Source organism: Bipolaris sorokiniana (assembly GCF_000338995.1).
Source record: "Bipolaris sorokiniana ND90Pr unplaced genomic scaffold COCSAscaffold_11, whole genome shotgun sequence".
NCBI classification, from domain to species: Eukaryota; Fungi; Ascomycota; class Dothideomycetes; order Pleosporales; family Pleosporaceae; genus Bipolaris; species Bipolaris sorokiniana.
In genome coordinates, this window is record NW_006911905.1 from 303,872 (window position 1) to 324,327 (window position 20,456).

The window sequence follows — 20,456 nt, forward strand, 5'->3', positions numbered from 1 at the left end:
CCAACACTGCCTTCTGGTCGGTAGGCGCCTCTTCACGCCCAACGCCCGCCCTCTCTTTTGCCAGTGCATGTTCACTGGCCCGGCCAGCACTCGCTTCTGGCCCCGCCAAAGCCGATTCCGCGAGGCGCGACGTCGCTTTGTATTTGACCTTTGACGCTCAGTCCTGTCGCTTCGCTGTGACCGCTCTTTCGCTGCACCACCACCACCAGTCGCTCGCTTTTGCCCACCAGCCAGAACCCTCGCGCGCGCACGTCGCCCGTTCTGTCTCCCCCCGGCCCCGCCTGCGCCGCCCCCCGTGTCTAGCAATACCATGGCGGCAGAAGTAGGCGCCAACGAATCTGTCGACCCCAACACGCTCTACACCAAGCAGGAATGCATAGGCGGCGGCAGCTTTGGCAAGGTCTACAAAGGCCTCGACCGCCGGACCGGCCATACGGTCGCCATCAAGGTCATTGACGTCGAGAATGCAGAGGACGAGGTTGACGACATCATGGGCGAGATCATGATTCTCTCCGGCATGAACTCGCCCTACGTCACAAAGTACTACGGCTCCTACCTGGCTGGCACCGACCTGTGGATCGTCATGGAATTCTGCTCTGGAGGAAGCTGCGCAGACCTCATGAAACCAGGCATCATAGCAGAGGCCGAGATTGCTGTTATCCTGAAGGAACTACTCATGGGCCTTAGCTATCTTCACGATGACAATAAGCTGCACAGAGACATCAAGGGTAGGTTGAACAAAATGATTTTTTTGTTTCTATTTGCTTTGAGTAATCTCACCCAGAATGCTAACAGTTTGCAGCGGCAAACATACTGGTTGGGGCAAATGGGCAAGTGAAGCTCGCTGACTTTGGTGTCTCGGGACAGCTTTCGGCCACCATGACGAAGAAGAATACCTTTGTTGGCACCCCCTTTTGGATGGCACCCGAGGTGATCAAGCAGTCTGGTTACGACGGCAAGGCTGACATCTGGTCTCTTGGTATTACTGCACTCGAACTGGCCAACGGCGAGCCCCCTTATGCCGACATTCACCCCATGAAGGTTCTCTTTCTCATCCCCAAGAACCCACCGCCCACATTGCAAGGCAACTTTTCGCCTGCCTTCAAGGAATTTGTCGACCTTTGTCTCCGAAAAGACCCTAGGGAACGGCCGAGTGCAAAACAACTTCTTCAGACAAACTTCATTCGCAAAGCTGGAAAACCTGCACGTCTACAAGAGCTCATCTCCAGGTACCAAGACTGGAAGGTTAGGTACCCAAAGGAGGCGGCCGAATCGGATGACGAGGCTACACCTGTCAAGAGAAAGGAGCCAGTCAATGAAGACTTGTGGGACTTTGGCACTGTACGGCCGGTGGGAGGCGGTCGGGGGCCTGCCCTCGCCCAAATGAACGAATCTGGCACGAATGCCCAACGCAAACATGTCTCCCAAACCAAGAACGGTTACGGTGACGAAAACGATGACACAATTCGGGAAAGTCAACCCCCTTCCCCCAGCAAAAGATTGGCACCATTGCAGACGAATGGCTCATCTGCAGCATCGGTGAGAACCGCAGCGAGAGTACCACTACCACCATCCCCAGAGAAGAAGCAAATCCCACTCTTCCCACAGTCAACCTCGGAGCTTCCGCGGAAGTCGCCTGTGCCTGGCCTCTTTTCACCAACATCAAACAGAGGGCTAGTCACGCCCACCAAATCACAGATTCCTCAACAGCCAAGGCGGCAAACGCCACTACAGCACACATTTGATGATTTCATCCAACGCGAGATCGCTGCAGATTTAAAAAACTTGGACATCACTCCACAGCAACGAATACCGACACCAAGTCGAGCTTCAGTTCTGCCACAAATAGATTTACCAGAGATTCCGCCGTTCCGCGGACAATCGACAAGTCCGTCTGGGGGCAGCTCACATGTTAACCAGCTGCCAAAGCCGTTGCAAAGCCCCATTCGAACACACAACTTACCTGCCCTGTCCGGACAGAAGCCGTTTCCGCCATCCCAACAGTCGTTCGCACCGCTGAGTCCAGGCTCCTACGTGCGGACTGACTCAGCGACGTCAAAGGATCCATTTGGCAGTCCGATCATGCCCGGCAGAAAATCACCGGCGGAACAAGCACAAGGCATAGAATCAACTCCTCCAGCGCCTCCACCACATTCTAGCAAACCGCCGCCCATGTCCCGTGGGTCCTTTGGCCGTGCTAAGCCAACAACCAACCACCCTAGCCCAGTTCAAGCACCAGGCTCACCTGCAGCACCCGCAGAGATCACGGCGCTCAGTGGAGTTGTTGTGCCGGCGCTCGACGCTGCGCTCTCACGGCGGACGTATCATCTCAATCTCAAGAACAAGCAGGAGTCTGCGCAATCCCTAGACGACCCACAGGGCTTCATTGAGCGTAGACGGCAAAGGCAGGAATGCCATGAAAAGGTAGTCAGGCTTGTGAATGAGATCAAGGGCAAGTTCAACGAGCTGGATGGATGGGATGAAAAGGGGGAAGTGGGCATGGGGGGAGAAGTGGCTGGGTTCTTGGAGGGATTCCTGGAAGAGGTGCTTGTAAGGGTTGAGCCTGCAGACGATTGAGAGCAGCAAACTTGATTGTCCCGGCGCTGAATGCATTTGAAGGTGTTTTCTAGGTTCGATGGCTCCTTTGGCATGACGTTTTGGCATTGCGGTTGCGGAGAGAGTCACCTGAGGGTTGCAGCGTATTTGGAGCCATGTTTCTGTTTCCTGGCCTTTTTGTTCTAACAATGAAACAACCATCATTTTCTACCACAAGAAACGTTTTGTTGTATCGCGAGTCATTGGAGCTTGACATGAACGTTGGATGGAGCGGCTGCCGTGGGGAAGGGGCCAGCCTCCAATCAGGGCGCAGGCAGCTCCGGACCCTGACATTTGTTTCGTCACTTGTCCAGGGACATCTCATTACCATCTCTACGCTCTCCGCTCGACACCGAGCAAGGCTTTGCTACCATGGCGTGAGCATCAAGCCATCTTTTGAGGAATACCAGCAGCTAATTTGAAATCATCAGGCGTACGATTCGCAGCTATGCGCTCGAAAAGCTTGCCCGCCTATCGGCGCAGTCGACCTCGCCAGAGACTACCAACTCCGACTACGGTAGGATGTTTAAGCGATTCTCCAACGCATCCAACTCCATGAAGCTGCAGGAACTGGAGGCAATCCTGGCCCTTTGCAAGTCTGCGCCCTACATTGAGTCATCTGACGTTGCCGAGAAGCTGCTTTCCCGCCTCTCACCCTATCTCACCACGTCCTATACTCAGACTTTTGCGCCGTCGCCTAGCCTCCGCATTATCGAGCCCGCTCCCTATGAAGTCCTCACATACAATCTTACGTCTGCCGTCCTCTCGCTTGGCCTCCGACATGAACAGCTACAAACACAGGCCGCCGTCGCGCTTCAAGGTTATCTCACGGGCTGGGCCACAACAGCTGTCCAGCTGTCGGAACAGCAATTTGTCGACGATGGAAAGGACGACTTTGGTGCAGATGGCGAGCTGGCGCGGGTCATGACACACAGTCTCTCGTTCTTGGGCTTCTTAAATGCTTCGGCAGAGCATGTTCATTTCTGGAATGCCTACGATAGTATGCAGCTCGTCCAGAATGTACGCACAAACTTGACAGAGAAGTTTCTGATTGCCTTTGAGACTGTCCTGTCTATTGTCCGTAACGCGCACTCACACCAACACGAGCTGCGAGAATGGAAGCGCTACACTAAGCGTTATGCCGCCACTGGACGACCTCTTGGAGCCATGGTTCTCCACGACTCATTCTTGAAGCTCGTGCTTGCTTCAGCTTCGCAGCTCGTTGGCACCGGCCAACATCTGGTTTCGCAGGATCCTGTTCTCAACCACCTGCAGACTTGGTTAGACAACAAAGACCGCCTGCACCTTAAGGCCACAGCCGAGAACTCTCTAGCCGAGGGACTGGCTAAGATTGCAGCGGAGGAGATGGAACGCCTGGAAAACGATCTTGAATACCTCCAGCGGGTCGGATCTGCTTGGCAACAGCAGCAGGCATCATCGGTCAAGGCAAAGGTGCTTGTCGCATACCTCTGCTGTACCGTGTATGATAACGACACGGACATTACTGATGCCGAAATACTGACCTCTTGGCTGGACAACGTGCTCAATGACCCTGCGCAGAGTTCGGACCATGAGCTTGCGTCTACAGTCTTGAGGATCATGGCTATTCTGGCCAAGGTCTCACCGCAACTCGCATCGACCTTGGGGCAATCGCTGCCTCGAGTCATTGTCCAAGCCAACTTTGACCACCGAACGACTTCAGTGGCTGCAGAATCACTTGCTGCAGTCCTCAGTCTTCTCCCTCAAGATGCCATTATCACGACACTTTATAGTCTTGGCAACGTCATCAGTGTCGCCCCTGCCTCTGAGCGAAACCCGTCTGCGTCTCCGACGTTGAACGGTACAAAGACTGCGCGTGCGGGTACCGTCTACAACCATCAACACAGCAGTGCAATCTCTCTAGCCCCGAGCGACGTTGACGAGCCGCACCATGTGCACACGACAGTTGTTGAGACCATTGTATCAGTTGCCAGAAACTGCAAGGACTCAAAGATTACTGCACTTGCACTATCAATGCTCGTGCAAAAGATTGGGCGTTCTGGCAAGGTAGTAGATGCAAAAATTATCACTGACACAGCCTTCCTGGGCATCCACAGTCCGCCTGGAGAATTCAAAGCTCTGCTCAAGCTTTACACTAAGCTTTCTCACGATGCTCTGGTGTCCGACGATGTTGCAAAACTCGAAGCTGTAAGCGTTCTCCTTTGCTACAGCTACTTCATAGCAACTAATATCCTTTCCAGGTCATGGCTGCGCGCCTCAACCTCTCAAAGCAGATTACCGCCGGCGAAGACGCTTTTGAAATTTACCTTATGCACTTGTTAGATACCATTGTTAGCAAGGGAGATGCCCAAGAAACGTCTCACCGTCACCTTCGAGACACGGAGCTTGCGGCACAGGAAATCGCACAGCTTCTCAAACCACTTGCAGTCCTTCTTGAACGAAACGCTGAACGACCCGAGTACGCCGAGCTTGACGACTCCATCATCGGTCTCCAGCGTGATGCCTGGTTCAACATTGTCGTTCATGGATTCGATTTGCTCTCCGACTTGGGCAAGCAGTATCGTGAAGAGCTGCGTACGCTTGCTCGGTTTAGCAAGCCTCTAATTACCGAAGAGCGCCCTTTCCTTTCTGAAAGTGATATTGAATTGAATACAGTGTTGCGTCGCGGTAAATCGCCCGAACACACGGTCGAGCAGAAGAAACGCCTTGGCAAATTACTTCCATCCTGCGAAGCTGACACCAAATCACTCAACTATCAGGAAGCTGTTTTCCTAAGCACAGCTTACCTCGTGGAAGATTTGCGGGCAAGTACGGGAGATTGTACCAAGGCGCTTGTGTACTTCCTCGACCCCAAGTTGCGGACAGGCGCAGTCGGCAACTGCATGTCTGCTATCAGCACAACGGCCGTTCGAACTTACTTGACAAAGACACTGTCAGGTCAATCTCACACCTTCTCAACGCCGTACTTGGCAAAGCAGCTAGCCACCATGTTTGCTGCCTGCTGCCATCGCATCGCTCGCGTTCAGCAAGCGGCAGCCACTTGTGCCGATGTTGTCATTCGCGAAGTCCCATCGACCTTGTGCCAGAAGAGTGCGTTGTTTGCTCTTTTGGAGCTTCTTTCAATCATGTGGTATAGCTGCCTCGAAGGAGAGACGGACGAATACACTTGGAAGTCGACTTTTACTTCCAAACGATCCAACATCGCCGTCGAGTTGTCAGATGACTATGCTTTTCGACGGGCGACCCTTGATGCATTGCACAAGCGCGCAACCATCTGGGTCAAGGGAGCGCTCGACATTGCCCCTCTCGACGTCAAAGGACTTCTTCAGTCATATCTCTCGGAGTATGACGATGAGTTGGCTTTTGGACATATCTCGTTGGGACGATCTTTTGCCCTTGAGATGGGCTCTGTTATTCCGTCTACGGACCAGCGTCTTGGTGCTGTGGAACGCCAGGGCATCAACATCAACACCGCATCAGACTTCATTACCCAATACACCACCAGACAAGAGTACAAGTTTCTCGATGGTGTCGCTGATCAAGAGGAAGAATGGCTTAAAGGTGCACCCGCCTCCGAGTCCAGGTCAGCGTATCTATCCCGCAGCCTGCATGAGGCGACTAGCCTTTTGGTAGATCTGGAAACCCGTACCCTGGGACATAAGCATGTCGCCATTGCAGAGCTTCGTGACATACTTCGAAGAGCTGCTGCATTACTTTGCCGGGTCAAGACAGATCAGTCGCCCATTGTTCAGCATCTGGTGGGTATACCATTTGCAGTGTTCTCGAAGCAATCCATCAAGCTCGGTATCTCATTGTGGACGAGCGTTGCCAAGGAGAACCCTCGCATGGAGTCTCGGATTCTTGTTGCTATTGCTGAAAACTGGGAGAACACAGTGCGCAAGCGTCGGGGTATCTTCAGTCCTGCGTTGAAGCATGCTGACCCGTTCTACGGAAAGCAAGAATTTGCTGCCACGGATAAAGAGTCACTTTCAAAACGTCAGCAGCATGTCTACAATCTCATTGCTCCCCACTTCCGCCTGTTGCAATTTCTGTCTAGCCACTTCAATGCATCGCGGTTGAGCAAGGCGGATGTCGAACGCGTCTATGTTCGGCTCATCCATATCACACTGGATGCAATGAGTATGGGTTGCGAGCAGCCTCTTGCTCGCGAATCTTACTTCCATATCATCTTGCTCGGTTTGCGCATCGCACACCATTGCACCACAATTTCGTCCAAAACTAGATGGCGATTGACGGATCGAGTATTGACTGCTGCTTTGGCATGGTTTGCCAAGGCTCCCCAATGGTCTTTTGGAGGCAACAGACTACAAATCAAAGCTGAGACACATGTTTTGGCTGATGTACAGGCGCAGATTGATACCATTGGGAGGGTCACCACTGCTGTTGACATTGGTGCGAAGCTGAAGGCGAAGCAAGATTTGCTGTCTCTACTTGTCTCGAACGAGTTGTCCCGTCTTACGGTGTGGCTTTTCCCTCTTGACGGCAAGAAGAACCATTTGATCTCTGGCCGACAAGGCAACACGCTCCCTGATGTAAGTCTCTTGTTCCGGAACGCAGCGTAAGCTAATCTCCTCTAGGCTGCTGTGACTGCGCATCTGAAGACGGCGTGGGCCGAGCATCCTGGAATTGCGGTGCATCTTGTCAAACGCTTCCAGTCCCAGCGTCTTAACAACGAAGTCAGATGGCAGGTTCTCAATTTTCCACAAAAGGTCCTGGATGAGCCGGATGCGCTGGAGATACTGTTGGGTAACTCCCTGCCTAATGATGTCTCTTTCCAGCTCAAGGTATGTACGAATTCATTAATAATTTCTTTCGCTGACCTTGTCTAGTACATGCTCTACTGGGCGCCTGTCAACCCTATCACAGCCGTCACATACTTCATGCCAGCATATGGCAACCATCCCTTCATCATCCAGTATGCGATGAGGGCTCTGGAGAGCCACTCAGTGGATGTCATGTTCTTCTATGTCTATCAGATCGTGCAGACGCTTCGATACGATGTACTAGGCTACGTTGAGCGGTACATTATCGAGACAGCCAAGTTCTCACAGCTGTTTGCTCATCAAATCATCTGGAACATGAAGGCGAACGCGTACAAGGATGAGGCCGCCGAGATTCCGGATCCTGTGAAGCCCACGCTAGACAAGGTAATGGCCAGTCTGGAGTCGAGTTTCTCACCCGAAGACCACGCCTTTTACGAGCGCGAGTTCGCATTCTTTAACGAGGTTACCGGTATCTCGGGTACTTTACGCTCTGTTTTGCATGAGCCTAAAGAGGTCAAGAAGCAGAAGATTGAAGAGGAACTGCGCAAGATCAAGGTGGAGGTTGGCGTCTATCTTCCTTCTAATCCTGATGGCCAGGTTATTGGCATTGACCGCAAGTCTGGAAAGCCACTGCAGAGTCACGCTAAGACGCCGTTTATGGCTACCTTCCGCATCAGGAAGACCAGGCCTGAAGATCAAGGCTTGGAAGAGACTGAAGACGATGACCGAGACGTGGCGCCAAAGAAGGATAACAGCTACGAGACATGGCTTTCTGCTATTTTCAAAGTCGGAGATGACTGTCGCCAGGACGTGCTTGCTCTACAGATGATTGCGGCTTTCCGGGGTATCTTCAACACGGTCGGTCTTGATGTTTGGGTGTTCCCCTACCGTGTGACAGCAACCGCGCCCGGCTGCGGTGTCATTGACGTGTTACCCAACTCCATTTCACGTGACATGCTGGGCCGCGAAGCTGTCAATCGTCTTGATGACTACTTTGTCTCTCGGTATGGTAATGAAGACTCCATCCGGTACCAGGAAGCGCGCTCCAACTTTGTAAAGTCCATGGCTGCGTACTCCGTCATCAGCTTCCTGCTGCAGTTCAAGGACCGACACAATGGAAATATTATGATTGACGACGCAGGCCACATTATCCACATCGATTTTGGCTTCTGCTTCGACATTGCACCCGGTGGCATCAAATTCGAGCGAGCGCCGTTCAAGCTCACGGCTGAAATGATTGCCGTCATGTCTGGAAAGAATGCGGCGAATCCATACACCTCGCAGGCGTACCGTTGGTTCGAAGAACTCACCGTCAAGGCCTTCTTGGCCAGTAGACAGCATTGCAACCATCTCTGCCACGTGGTTCAGGTCATGCTGGATAGTGGATTGCCGTGCTTCAAGCCAGAATCCATGCGCAACTTTAGGGATCGCTTTGTGCTGGACAAGAGTGAACGCGAGGCAGCCGAGTATATGCGAGGATTGATTGAGAAGAGTAGGTCGAGTTACTCGACAGGAACATATGATCGGTTCCAGCTTATCACGAATGGCATTCCTTATTAGGATTGTTATTGTCGTTGTAGGTAGAGGTAATAATTTTGTATATAGACACTATAGACGTAAAGAAACTTTTGAATCCGAGAATACTTTTAGGTCTAGGAATATCTCTGGATCTCTGAATACCTGTGGGTCTAAGAAAAACTTTTGGGTCCAATAGTACTTTTGCAAAGGTCATAAACTCATGTCGTGATCTCGGTCGGCTTCTTTTCCTTTTTCAACCCCGTCACAGTCTCTACATGGTCTGTACTCAGCACCGCCGACTTGATGAACAAGCTTGCCACAAAGCTCAGGAATGCAAGCACTGTGTATGTGATCCACATATTGCGCATGGCGTACGCAAAAGCTTGTTTGGCAGCATATTCCCATTTGGGGTTACTGCCCAATGTGCTCGGGACCATGACGTTTGCAAGCGCATTCTCGCCATCCAGCAGTTCCCGTATATGCTGCGGGACACCCGCGTCGCGTAGCAAGGAGGCCTGGCCATCCATGGAATTCTGGATGATTGTGCCGCCCACAATAGTGGATACAGCGACGGCGATGTTGCGAATAAACGTCAACGTAGCAGTTGCACTGGCGACGTCGCACTGCTGGACCTGGCTCTGAATCGCAATTAGGGGCGCCTCGAACAGAACTCCCGAGCCCAGGCCGCCAATGGCCACGAAACCAGCTGCCATTGCCGTCGAAGTCGTTGCGCTGAAGGCGATGAAGAGACCGAAGCCGATAGTAAGGAGCAGCGTGCCGATCCAGATGATGGGCCGGAAGCGTCCCGTCTTGTGCATTATCACGCCGCATCCTACGCCGGCGAGGGCGCCTGTAACGATGAAGGGGAGGAGCAGCAGACCAGAGCGCAGGGGCGAGGCTTCGAGGACGGACTGGAAGAAGAGCGGCATGTAGTATTCTCCTGCTATGAAGACGAAGCCGTGCAGGAACACGACGGATAGCACGGCGACATTCGTGGCGTGCTTGAACAGGGCCATGGGTATCAGCGGGTACTTTGCGACTTTGGCCTCGCTGTAGATAAAGACGAAGAGCATGGCCGTGCCGATGGTGAGGAGGACGATGATCTTAGGCGAAGACCAGGGGAACAGGACGCCACCAAAGTCGAGGCCGAGGAGCAAGAGCAGCGTACAGGCCAGAAAGGTGACGATGCCGAGCCAATCTATCGCGCGAATGCCACGTAGAAACGACGTGTGTTCGTGCCGAATATCGAGGAAGAGCAGCACGAGGATTGACGCGACACCGCTGATGGGAAGATTAATATAAAAACACCATCTCCAACTCACCAAGCTCGCAAAAAGCCCACCAAGCACCGGTCCCACACCCCCGGCCAACGCCCAAATCCCCTCGGCAAACCCCATCAGCAAGCTCCTCTCCCTCAAACTAAACAAGTCACTAATACACACGTGCACAAGCAATATCAACCCGCCACCCGCAGCGCCCTGGAAAGCCCGCCCAATAATAAGTTCCTGCATCGTCTTTGCAGAAGCGCACACGGCGGAGCTGACGAAGAAGAGTGCGAGCGCAACGAGCATGATGAGCTTGCGGCCCCAGATGTCGGAGAGCGACGCCCAGATGGGGCCGGAGGCTGCGTTGGCGAGGAGGTAGGCGCCCCCGATCCAGGTGTAGCCTGCGGCCGAGGAGAGGTCGCGGGATATAGTGGGTGCGGCTGTGGCGACGATTGTTGCGTCGAGGGCAGAGACGAAGAGGGAGAGCTTTTTTTGGATGGTTAGTGTACGTACATATACAAAATGTCAAGGGTTCCCTTCTTTTCTTTCTTTTTTTTGTTTTCTTGATGGAAAGGTTGTGTAGTTTGATAAAAACGGTGATGAGCAAGGGAAGGTCAAACATACAAACAATGCGGTGATAATAGCGATTAAGCGCACTTTACTCCTCTTTCTCCTCTCCTCTACCATCGAAACGTCTTGTTCTATTCCTTCTCTTTGCCCTGCGTGCGGAATCTCGTCTTTCCCGGGTGTCGTGACCGGTAGAATTTGTAGCTCTTGTTGCTCCATCTCTTTTTTGTCAATCCCAAGGAAATAGAAATGTCAATTGGAATCTACGTTACTTAATCCGCACCAGCACTCTTGTTAGTGGGGGAAAACTCAATTATTTATATATATATATATATATATATACAAACCATGCAATTGAGGTTTTGCAAAGAAAGATGGGAGGACTACGGATGACTGGGTGATGCTTACAGCATGGAATGCCGTGATGCCCTTTTTTTCCTTAGCGCCCGTCACCGCTAGATGGGCTGGGAGCCAATCAGGTGGGGTGGCGGGGCGGGGCACGATCCGAACACTTTCTAGAGGCGGGTTAGCTGGCGCCCTTTTCTTTTACCCCACAATGGGGATGAGATGGCGTGGAGTCATAGGACTTTTTGAGGGGGTTAGTCATGATGGGGTGGAGTGGTGATTGGATGGTAAAATGGGGTCTGGGGAATGCAGTAGTTTCTGGAATAGGTTAATGTCCAGGACGGGCAGGTGTGTAGATGTGTTTGGGTTTGAAAAGCTGTAATGACTCATGGATGCTACCTATTCCAATCAGACTCTATTTGTCGATGTCAGGGCATGCAGCACCTACAGTATTCACTTTGTCCATATTATGTAACACTCGAGTTGGATAGACACCAGGTCATAGTAAGGTAGCATAGGTGTGGCCAATGAGAGCAGAGGTTCCAAGAGCCAGTCAGATCGCATTTCTTCTCGTACAGAACCCCCACTAGGGACCCTCTATGTATAAAGGCAAGGCGCCAGATTGTCCTTAGTGAGCAGCTTAGATACCTAAGTGGGTGATCCCATGTATGTTTCGAACCTATCTTTTCTTCCCTCATAAGAAATTCCTACTTCGATATTGCCATCTCTACTACCAGCGGAGCATGGGCTTATATAGAGGGAAGAAGTTCAACAATCTGCTTACATTAGACGCATGCAGAGACTGAATCGTATCCGCTCTAAAACTCGGAAGCATATGACAAGTGTTAGGACTCAGAGCCCACTTCTTCCAGAAGGAAGTGGGGAAGTTCGTCATTCTGCTCTGCTGCAGATAGCGCTAGATAGCCCCCGCATATCCTATGTAGCCTTTGCTAGCGACTATTCAAGGATGTGAAGCTTGTTTGAACGTTATCACTGCACCCAAGTCTTTAAGTGTGGCTCTGATGGACATCGTCGTCGATTTTGGTCCCTGGAAACCCTATTTTACTAGAATCTCAAGGGACTTTGGATGAAAACATACAATGATTCAGAGACACACATACTGTATACACTCCAGAGTAAGCTCCATAGTTGAAGTAATCTTGCTACAGCACTGGATGACAGTAGTATCTTTAGATATTTTCATCTCCTGTACGCAAGAGAATGAGAGTAGCAACATCAATCTTTGTAAACTCTTTGTGAACAGTAGCCACAGATCGAAGTGCGTACTAAGTTTAATTGTTTTTTTCTGTGATGTACAGAATACCCTACTTCAGTTCTTCAAAACTCTGTCTACAACGACCCTACTACAATGTATTGATTCAATTTATACTATGTCTAGCAATGAACGGCCTTTCAGGAAGCGACTGTAATGCCACGAGAGGGTGGTTGCCCTTTACCAGGTCTGTATTAGAGACTGGGTAGTGATTGCTGAGGGGGCTCTCGGACATGACTCGCAACCCTACTAGATGAGGACGCATTGTTTCTTCTTCTCTGTGAACATATTCACATTGCTCTCTTTACTGCTACTGTTCTCAAAGGATGGACCGATTTCCGGAGTTATGTTCTTGCTTTGTAATATCTGTTCAGTTTGTTACTTCTCTTTAATATCTCCGACATGATCCTTGGAAGCTGAGCCTCGCCGAATAGGCATTCGGAATGCTTCCGCTTCCGCTTCCACTGGCTTGGCTGGCACTTACCTCTTTGAGGTAGTAGTATAGCCACACTAACCTTTCTGAGAATTTGGGCCGCTTGAGCTGCCCTATGAAGCTGATGGAGCAAATTGGTCCGTAAACCCTGCGCTTCGCTATATACAAGTACCTAGTCGTAGGATTGTCGGTGTAGAATGCCGAGGATGGAAGAGAAATCATTTCTCTTCGATCGTGTCATTCCACCCTGCACCAGTCTAGAATAATCAGGACAGCTTCTCTTGCGCATACTATCACACCAGTATTGCATGTATTACCTGCATTTCTGTGTTCTACATCACTATGAGAAACTCCGACACCTCTGCTTAGTCGGAAACTTAAAAGTCCGATTATATGGCAGCGGGTGCCCCTTGGGCCAATACAAAGGCCTTCAATTCAATGCATTGGACTGTCTGGGATTCGAGTAAGGGTGAATCGATAGAAACAGGATCCTCGCTCTTAGGTCTGGATGTTTGGAAACATTAACCCTGGTGATGGTGTAATCTAAATGGCGGAATTTGACCTGCTGGTCGGGGTTGGCGCTATGCTTGAGAAGTTTCGATACATGCTGGTATACATCTACACGAACTTTATTCAGCTATGCAATACGGAGCGATCTAGCGTTTTTATATTGCATAGACTTTGGTGCGTTGCTTGCCATAAGTCCCCTCTATGACAGAGTGCTAAACCTGATTACATGTTTTGCGACACACGTATTGAGATTGTCACGGTTCGGAACGGAACCGAGCGGAACCAACCACGTTTCACAGAGCGTACGATCGCAGCATGCTACCGGGTTCATCGTGGTAGCTAATACGCCTCTCGGCAGGGAGATAGGGAACAGACTCTTAAGCGGCTCTTCCGTAAGTACGGCCCGAATAGCAGCTTGAGTAACTGCACGGATACCGGCCCGTCTCACAAATAGTATGGATACGTTACCACGTCTAGGACTCTAGCGTACCTAAGGATGAATAGGATGCTTTTTATTGTACACTAAACAATAGACTAAACAGATTTGTATGTAGGGTATCCACAAACCCCACGGGGAGGGATGGGTTTTGTTTTGATTTGTAACTCGGCGCAACTCAACTCGCTTACAAGAAATACCAAGTAATTATCCTTAAGTACTTATAAAGCCTCAGTTCTAGAGGCTAAGTCTTCCTCATCGACGTAGTTTCTTCATTCTGTTCACCTTTCGCTTCCCTCACGAAGAATGCTTCATTCCTTTCTCGCAGCGGCCGCCCTACTGGCGAGCCGTACACTAGCGTATGACCAAACGCTAGGGTTCAATGGCGCCGCAATTGTCGAGACTCGTTCAATTGAAGAAATCCACAAGGCCGCTCTCGCTGAAGGTGGCGTCGTTACAATGTGGCTAGGCGGCGACGAGCGCACCGACGAGGATGCACTGAAGAACGAATTCGAGAAGCGATTCCCTGGCATGAAACTCAACCTCACCACCGACCTGTCAAAGTATCACAGCCCACGCTTCGACGAGCAGCTCGCCGCGGGTAAGGTGTACGTTGATAGCATTGCGTTCCAGACCGTACATGATTTCCCGCGGTGGGATAATGAGGGCGCACTGCTACACTATGCGCCTGTGGGGCTTGACAAGGTGTATGTTCCGATGAAAGATGTGCGTGCCGCGTTTTACGGCATTCTGACAGTAGGATGGGCGGGCAAGTGGAACACCGACAAGTTGCCTGGGATCCAGGCGCCGGTCGAGTGGGAGGATTGGTTAAGGCCGGAGTTCAAGGACAAGCTTGTCTTGACTTACCCTAACGATGACGATGCGGTGTTGTACGCCTTTGATCTGATGTAAGTTTTCGCTCCCATGGGCGCTCTGAAAGAAAAGACGACTAATGAAAGAACAGCATGCAACAGTATGGCAAATCTTGGTTTCAAAAACTCCTCAAGCAAAACCCCCGCTGGGTCCGTGGCACTCGTTCCCCCGACACCATTATGCAAGCTAAGAACTCGACGCGCGCCGCCTCATTCACATCGGACGGTCTCTTCCCAACCTCAAACATCAAGATCAGCCACCCAGTCAAGGGCTCCTTCGTGACCTGGTTCCAGCTTGCTGCCATCCCGAAAGACGCGCCGCACCCAGAGGGAGCAAAGCTGCTCCACAACTACATGCTCACCAAGGAATGGCAAGCAACCCGAGGCTCGTGGCCTGTGAGGAGCGATGTTGAGCCTCCTCAGGGATATCCTCCTATCCTTGAGATGCCAGGAACAAACATCACCTACTTCCGAGAGTGGATGTCCGATCGATACAGGGTTGAGCGATTGAGGTTGTGGTTTGAGGATCAACTCGGCACTGCTCAGGGCCTGAGCCCCATCTCTGATGACATTTAAAATTAAGACGAAGGGAGAATGAAGATTTCGCTATTACAATACATAATTAATTAAATGATAATCCTAAATCAACCTTATAAAAAACCACGAATGATATCCACTTTGTTGGAAAGTGGGCTGAAGATGAAGTGTTCTTTGTTTTTCGTGTAATAAATCCTTGCGCTCTAAAATCTAATCTACCCTCGCATATTGTGTCGCAAGTGATCGCATACATGACATCAATATCTATAGGTTCAGCCTATTGTGGTACTTCTATGCTAAGCTAAAAGCCTCCCTACTGAGCAGAGAACCAAGTACTGCATAGTCACTGCACTGACGTGCCCTCTGTCTAATATGCTTAGTATATCGTTACATGTACACGTATTAAGCTAAAGTCTTACTGCCGAGAACATCAATCAGACGGCAGGTCGGCGATCAGTTCAGGCGGGTACTAAAGCGGGATCCGGATAATGACTTACTGCCAACCTTTTCTAATGTATACGTACGGTGGCTCAGCCGCACACGTACTTCATCGGACGACTAAATAGCAAATCAAGATGACGTAGCACGATCACGAGTACAATGTCAGAAATAAGGCCTTGTCATGATATACTATCAGTAATCATACATCCGCTTACTCGTAAGACCTACAAGGGCGATCCCTGTGTACCGATGCAGGGCTCATTCAGATACACGAGCGTCTTTCGGATGCGGAGACTAGTTCAATTACGTACTCAAGCCTAATTGTTACTACAAAGCTTTTATGCAAGTCAGCACCTTTCTCTCTCTTTCATTATTACTTGTTGCTCACAGTGCTGGTACTAGTCCGTTAGAAGGGGTAGGAAACTAAGGAATGTCAATGACCTTGATGTGGCCATAGCAGCAACCTGCATAACGAGGCAACTCTCTGCGCATTCACTAATAAATCGACTCCAATTCTTATATAATAATCGTCTTTCACTGCGGATAAGTGTGCAAGTAGTTAATCACTATAGAGTTTATTCATGCGAGCTGCTAGTTGGCATGAATCACACCATCAATCAACGATTTCAAATACTTAACTAATAGTTAGCACAAATATTAATGGCGTTTCATAGCTCTGTGCACTTCATCTGCTCCGCCAGTTCGCAGGCGTTCACAGAACACAATCGGTACCGATGTGGAGCTAGTACGTACTACACACTAGGCTTGCATTCATTAGGCTACTACGCTATTCATTCATCCTTCTACTTTAAGTGCTCGCTATAGACAAAATTAATCAAGAAGAATTCAATTTGTCCAACTTAGACCTGAATATCATGCTACGGGATGATCTTAGAAATGAGTTGCAATCACTACCAGATCTGTTCAGTTACCATAGAGTATTTGGAAACACATCCATCCATCTACTAGAGTATTATCAAGCGCGAGCAGTTTATGTTAACAACACAAAAACTACCAAAACTTATGCTAAAAACACAATACTGGAATAAAATAGCGGTACTTAAGTTGCAGTGGCGGCAATAGATCGTTGTTTACCCCTTTCTCTCTTGCGTATTTATGTTACTACGCACTTCTGAGTCATGAAGTACTAAGAAGAAGACGTATTTTATGTATTTGATCAAGAGATGCGGGAGATGCTGATACGGTCTGTTTCACTTGGCAATGTCTTGATCCATTTCGCGTGGAAGCTAGATCAGAAAGTAATGGACAGCTAAATAAAGGTTGTGTAGGAACAACGAAACTTTTTTTCTTTCTATTACGTACTGAAAAGAATTATTAAAGCATATGAAGATTAAGAGATAAGAAGATAGGTAGCGAAATATCAAGAAACACGTTTGAAGCTAATCACACCCCTATTTTATTGAGCTAGGTACACCCTAGAGGAGTCAATCGTCAGCGCGAAAGTATGGCTTGAGCTACACGTTAAGAGGGGGATCTCGAATAGCAGCCCACAGCGTGCTTGTGAAATACTCCTGCTTTCATGACGATCATCGAAATTGTAAAAAAAAACAGTGGTAGTGTACCGAGTACCTTTGTAGGACGAGGAAGGGGAGGTAAAACTTCGGCATACACCATCATCCACTCCTGGAGCAGAGTTGCATTCAAAAGGGGGTTACGACGAACTCATTTAATCAGTTGCTGTCTTGATACCAAGAAGATATGAAGTATATATTTCCTCAGTGCTTGGCGAACAGCTAGCAGCTGGGACCTACTGCGAGGTTGATAGATGCAGTTTATTTCGAGACACGCGATGTTGGAAACATAAAAGACGAATCCGTCTGGAAACTGTGGGAGCAAGAGTATATCCTGAAACCCATCACAGGACTGAATACCTTGAGAGCGTTCTCTGACTCGAGTACCTTGGCGATGTGAACATGTCGCACGGCACACGCGCAAAGTGCGGTTAGACCCGTACTGTACCCAAGATCGTCCAACGGTCGCTTAAAGCTATCCAATACTGGCCATGCAGGTCATACTTAAGTGGAAGATCCTTTGGCAGGCTGTCAATGCGCGGAGTAATGAGATCCGAGCCAATCATGGGGTAGTAAAGCTAGTACCTTTGAGCACATTTGGAGCCTATTCAAGTAAAGACTGCGCTGGGCGCACACAACAACGTGGTCCGACAATACAAACATGGAAAGGATGCAGAAAGGGGGGAGTTGTTACCTTCTAAAATGCGGTTGAGACTAACCTACGTGACGGCAGATTGCGATACGCCGGCCTAATCTCATGATGTCTGATCCACAGCTCGTTCTAGTCCCGTTTATCCAAGACGGTAATGATGGAAAGGTATGCTTTCGTAGGAGCAAGTGCCGATCTTTGCTCAATTGTTGCAACCCGAAAAGTGGTTTTATACGAGGTACTTCCTAGTCATGTTACACCACTACGTGGTATTGATCTGCGTTGCATATTAAGTCTGTAGTCTGGATTCAGGGTGACGAGTGCAGCAGCGAATTCTTCACCTGGAACTTCCATTAAAAAAACTCAGTACGCACTTCTCGGCCTTGGCTAGTTGTGGGGTTGGTGCTCTGTAGGAGCATACAAGCCACTACGTGGGATTAGACTTTGCAATGGAGCAAGTATTGCGCACACAGTGGTGTTTCGCTTCGCCTTTGCAGCAAGCAAGTATTATCATACAGATTTTTGCTCGGCATCATGCGCATCCCGGCCTGCTCCTGTGGGCCAACGGGGCTTAGAATCTGGGGTTGACTGGGAGTTTCTTATTACAATGGGACCATGCTCGGTGTTCAAGCCGCTTTGAACAGCCGCTCCACCTGGCAATCAAGCCTTGGGAAGAGGAGCGAGGCTGAGAACGGATAATCTTGGCCGAATACTCCGGGTAAACATGCTTCTATGGTTGCTCCCCGATGTTAAAACATGGAATCTCAGTAATATATGCAAGCATAAATGGAGCGCACCCAAGAAACTGCAGACAGTCATGCCTTGGATGATGAACATGGCTCGACATCAATTCAAAAAAGTCAGTAACGGAAATATACAGGGAAAATGTATATATACACGTAGACGGTCGGCTGAAAACATGTTTCTTTTTCCTCACCACTCACCTATACTACTCGTCCAAGCCGAAAGGTAACCTCATTTACTTTCAAACGACATTACCAGTCATCATGAAGGCCTTCTTCGTCGCTCTTGTTGCCCTGCCTGCCGTTCTGGCTGCCGCTCTACCTTCCTCCCAGGCAGCGTAAGAAACATCCCCTAGACCCTATCATTTTTATTAGAGATTAGCTAACCGAGTTAAACCAGAGCATTCCCTATCCAGAGCCAGGAGTGTACTTGCCAGAATGCCGCTGGAGCAACCAGGGCTTCTGGACTCTGCCAGTATATGAGAGGCGCACTCCGTGGTCCAGGCGAGTGGGTAAGTCTGAATTTTCTGTTTTTCTATCATCACCGTACCTTTTTTTCTCTCTCTTTCCCACGTGTATCCATACGATCATAGTATCTATCCTAACTAAGAGTCTATTTAGTGCTTCCCAGGTACCTCAACCACCGCCGCCATGAACACGATCTTTAACGACGAGAGGTGTCTGGAGCAGTGGGGTTCCGAATGGAGCAAGGGCGTTTGCAGGCCCGTCTTGCTCTGCCAGGGCCCAGGTGGCCCCGACTACTACGAGATTTGCTAAGAGAAACGACCGGATATGAGCTGTTGGATGTATAATCTGGAATGCGAATAATTATACTATTTAGTATTTCTCAATGTATATGAGTACTCGGTGGCTAGTTCTATCTTAGATGTTGAATGAAGTTTGGTACTGTACCAAGCCTTACTATAGTGAGCCTAGTCTATGGGCATAGTCCATCCGTCTAAGCTGCTCCTCGTACATGGGGCAAAGGTCAAGTAGAAAGATTACCGGAATGATGCAATGCAATAATGCCTTATCTAGTATAGCTAATTTCCATTGGTAATCTTGAGCACAAACTTCCAGGTATATCTGGCGGTTGATGCTTGCTGTGAAAGTTTCCCAAGCCGAGTTCTTTACATCTTATGCACTGCCTAGTTCTCTAAGGACTACAAACGATTTAGTAAACTTAGTTCGAAGTCATGCGAGCCACAAACAGAGTACTCCGGTAGAGGCTAATCGTGAATAATACTAGTCTCTTCTGGCACCATCATTCAGCACTGACAACAAGGCTGTGACAATGGCGGAACCACATGATGGCATTCCTTTGAACAAGATCTCATAGCCGCGACATGTGATACTAAGCTCTATATTTTGATCGGTCAGATACCAACAAGTGCTCGCTACCAGCCTTGAAGCTACAGTGACCAAAGACCAATTAGGGGACAGATTTGAACTCAGCCGCGCTTCCCGCCGTGCCCAGACACTAAGTTGGTAATTTGGGTTCGCACAATCGGAATCGCATTTGTCGTAAAGACGATGCAATCGGTTTTGAAAGAACAAGTTCGTAATCTCTATGATAGGTACGGGGAGTGTGTCATCCGCCGAACCCTGTATGCCGCCCGGTGGCTCCGCCTCTGTCGATTCTACAGATGATCATTGCCCATCTCACCAATCGGCTTTGGGCATCTACCTAACTTGAATTTTGTTTCGAGCAGGCGTGCGGAAAGTCTTGGTAAATTGAAGATGAATAAGCCGGGCGATGAATACCAAGGTCTTTCACATGCCTCTTTCCTGTGCATAAGCCGCAAAACTAGATCAACTCGCGATTGTGACCCCTCTTTTTCTCTAGCGCGGAATGCTTACTTACATGGCTGAACCGGTCAGACTCTTCAGCTCGGACAGCTGCCGCTAGTGAAGTGCCCGGTCCCTGACACTGGAAACTGGTACACCGTAGAGGGG

The 20,456-nt window shown here is 49.7% G+C and overlaps 5 protein-coding genes across 5 annotated transcripts; 4 read left to right on the forward strand and 1 right to left on the reverse strand.

The window, feature by feature from the left end:
• The first annotated feature begins 112 nt into the window (after positions 1–112).
• Positions 113–2,602, forward strand: COCSADRAFT_225050 (uncharacterized protein). Its single transcript, XM_007704052.1, has 2 exons — positions 113–728; positions 803–2,602. Exons 1-2 carry the CDS (start codon positions 311–313, stop codon positions 2,575–2,577), a joined length of 2,193 nt encoding a protein of 730 aa, XP_007702242.1. The 5' UTR covers positions 113–310; the 3' UTR covers positions 2,578–2,602.
• A 483-nt stretch (positions 2,603–3,085) lies between these two features.
• Positions 3,086–9,210, forward strand: COCSADRAFT_121880 (uncharacterized protein). The gene is made up of 4 exons (XM_007704053.1): positions 3,086–4,782; positions 4,836–7,148; positions 7,194–7,400; positions 7,446–9,210. Exons 1-4 carry the CDS (start codon positions 3,118–3,120, stop codon positions 8,937–8,939), a joined length of 5,679 nt encoding a protein of 1,892 aa, XP_007702243.1. The 5' UTR covers positions 3,086–3,117; the 3' UTR covers positions 8,940–9,210.
• COCSADRAFT_146981 (uncharacterized protein) lies at positions 9,116–11,048 on the reverse strand (the record flags this gene model as incomplete). The annotated part of the gene is made up of 3 exons (XM_007704054.1): positions 10,787–11,048; positions 10,269–10,648; positions 9,116–10,208 (listed from the first exon to the last, which is right to left on the reverse strand). Exons 1-3 carry the CDS (start codon positions 10,946–10,948, stop codon positions 9,116–9,118), a joined length of 1,635 nt encoding a protein of 544 aa, XP_007702244.1. The 5' UTR covers positions 10,949–11,048.
• Positions 11,049–14,185: 3,137 nt separating this feature from the next.
• On the forward strand, positions 14,186–15,174 carry COCSADRAFT_95365 (uncharacterized protein; the record flags this gene model as incomplete). Its single annotated transcript, XM_007704055.1, has 2 exons — positions 14,186–14,634; positions 14,691–15,174. The coding sequence occupies 2 exons, from the start codon at positions 14,186–14,188 to the stop codon at positions 15,172–15,174; spliced, it is 933 nt and encodes a 310-aa protein (XP_007702245.1).
• A 3,590-nt stretch (positions 15,175–18,764) lies between these two features.
• On the forward strand, positions 18,765–19,277 carry COCSADRAFT_191966 (uncharacterized protein; the record flags this gene model as incomplete). Its single annotated transcript, XM_007704056.1, has 3 exons — positions 18,765–18,838; positions 18,901–19,012; positions 19,122–19,277. The coding sequence occupies 3 exons, from the start codon at positions 18,765–18,767 to the stop codon at positions 19,275–19,277; spliced, it is 342 nt and encodes a 113-aa protein (XP_007702246.1).
• Between the last annotated feature and the right edge of the window lie 1,179 nt (positions 19,278–20,456).

What these genes read in the sequence shown, in the direction of transcription:
- COCSADRAFT_121880 (XM_007704053.1), top strand. Translation starts at nt 3,118, where the DNA reads ATGTTTAAGCGATTCTCCAACGCATCCAACTCCATGAAGCTGCAGGAA. An exon ending in AAGGCAACACGCTCCCTGAT is followed by an intron (nt 7,149 to 7,193) that starts GTAAGTCTCTTG and finishes AATCTCCTCTAG; the next exon opens with GCTGCTGTGACTGCGCATCT. An exon ending in ATGTCTCTTTCCAGCTCAAG is followed by an intron (nt 7,401 to 7,445) that starts GTATGTACGAAT and finishes GACCTTGTCTAG; the next exon opens with TACATGCTCTACTGGGCGCC.
- COCSADRAFT_225050 (XM_007704052.1), top strand. Translation starts at nt 311, where the DNA reads ATGGCGGCAGAAGTAGGCGCCAACGAATCTGTCGACCCCAACACGCTC. An exon ending in GCTGCACAGAGACATCAAGG is followed by an intron (nt 729 to 802) that starts GTAGGTTGAACA and finishes AACAGTTTGCAG; the next exon opens with CGGCAAACATACTGGTTGGG.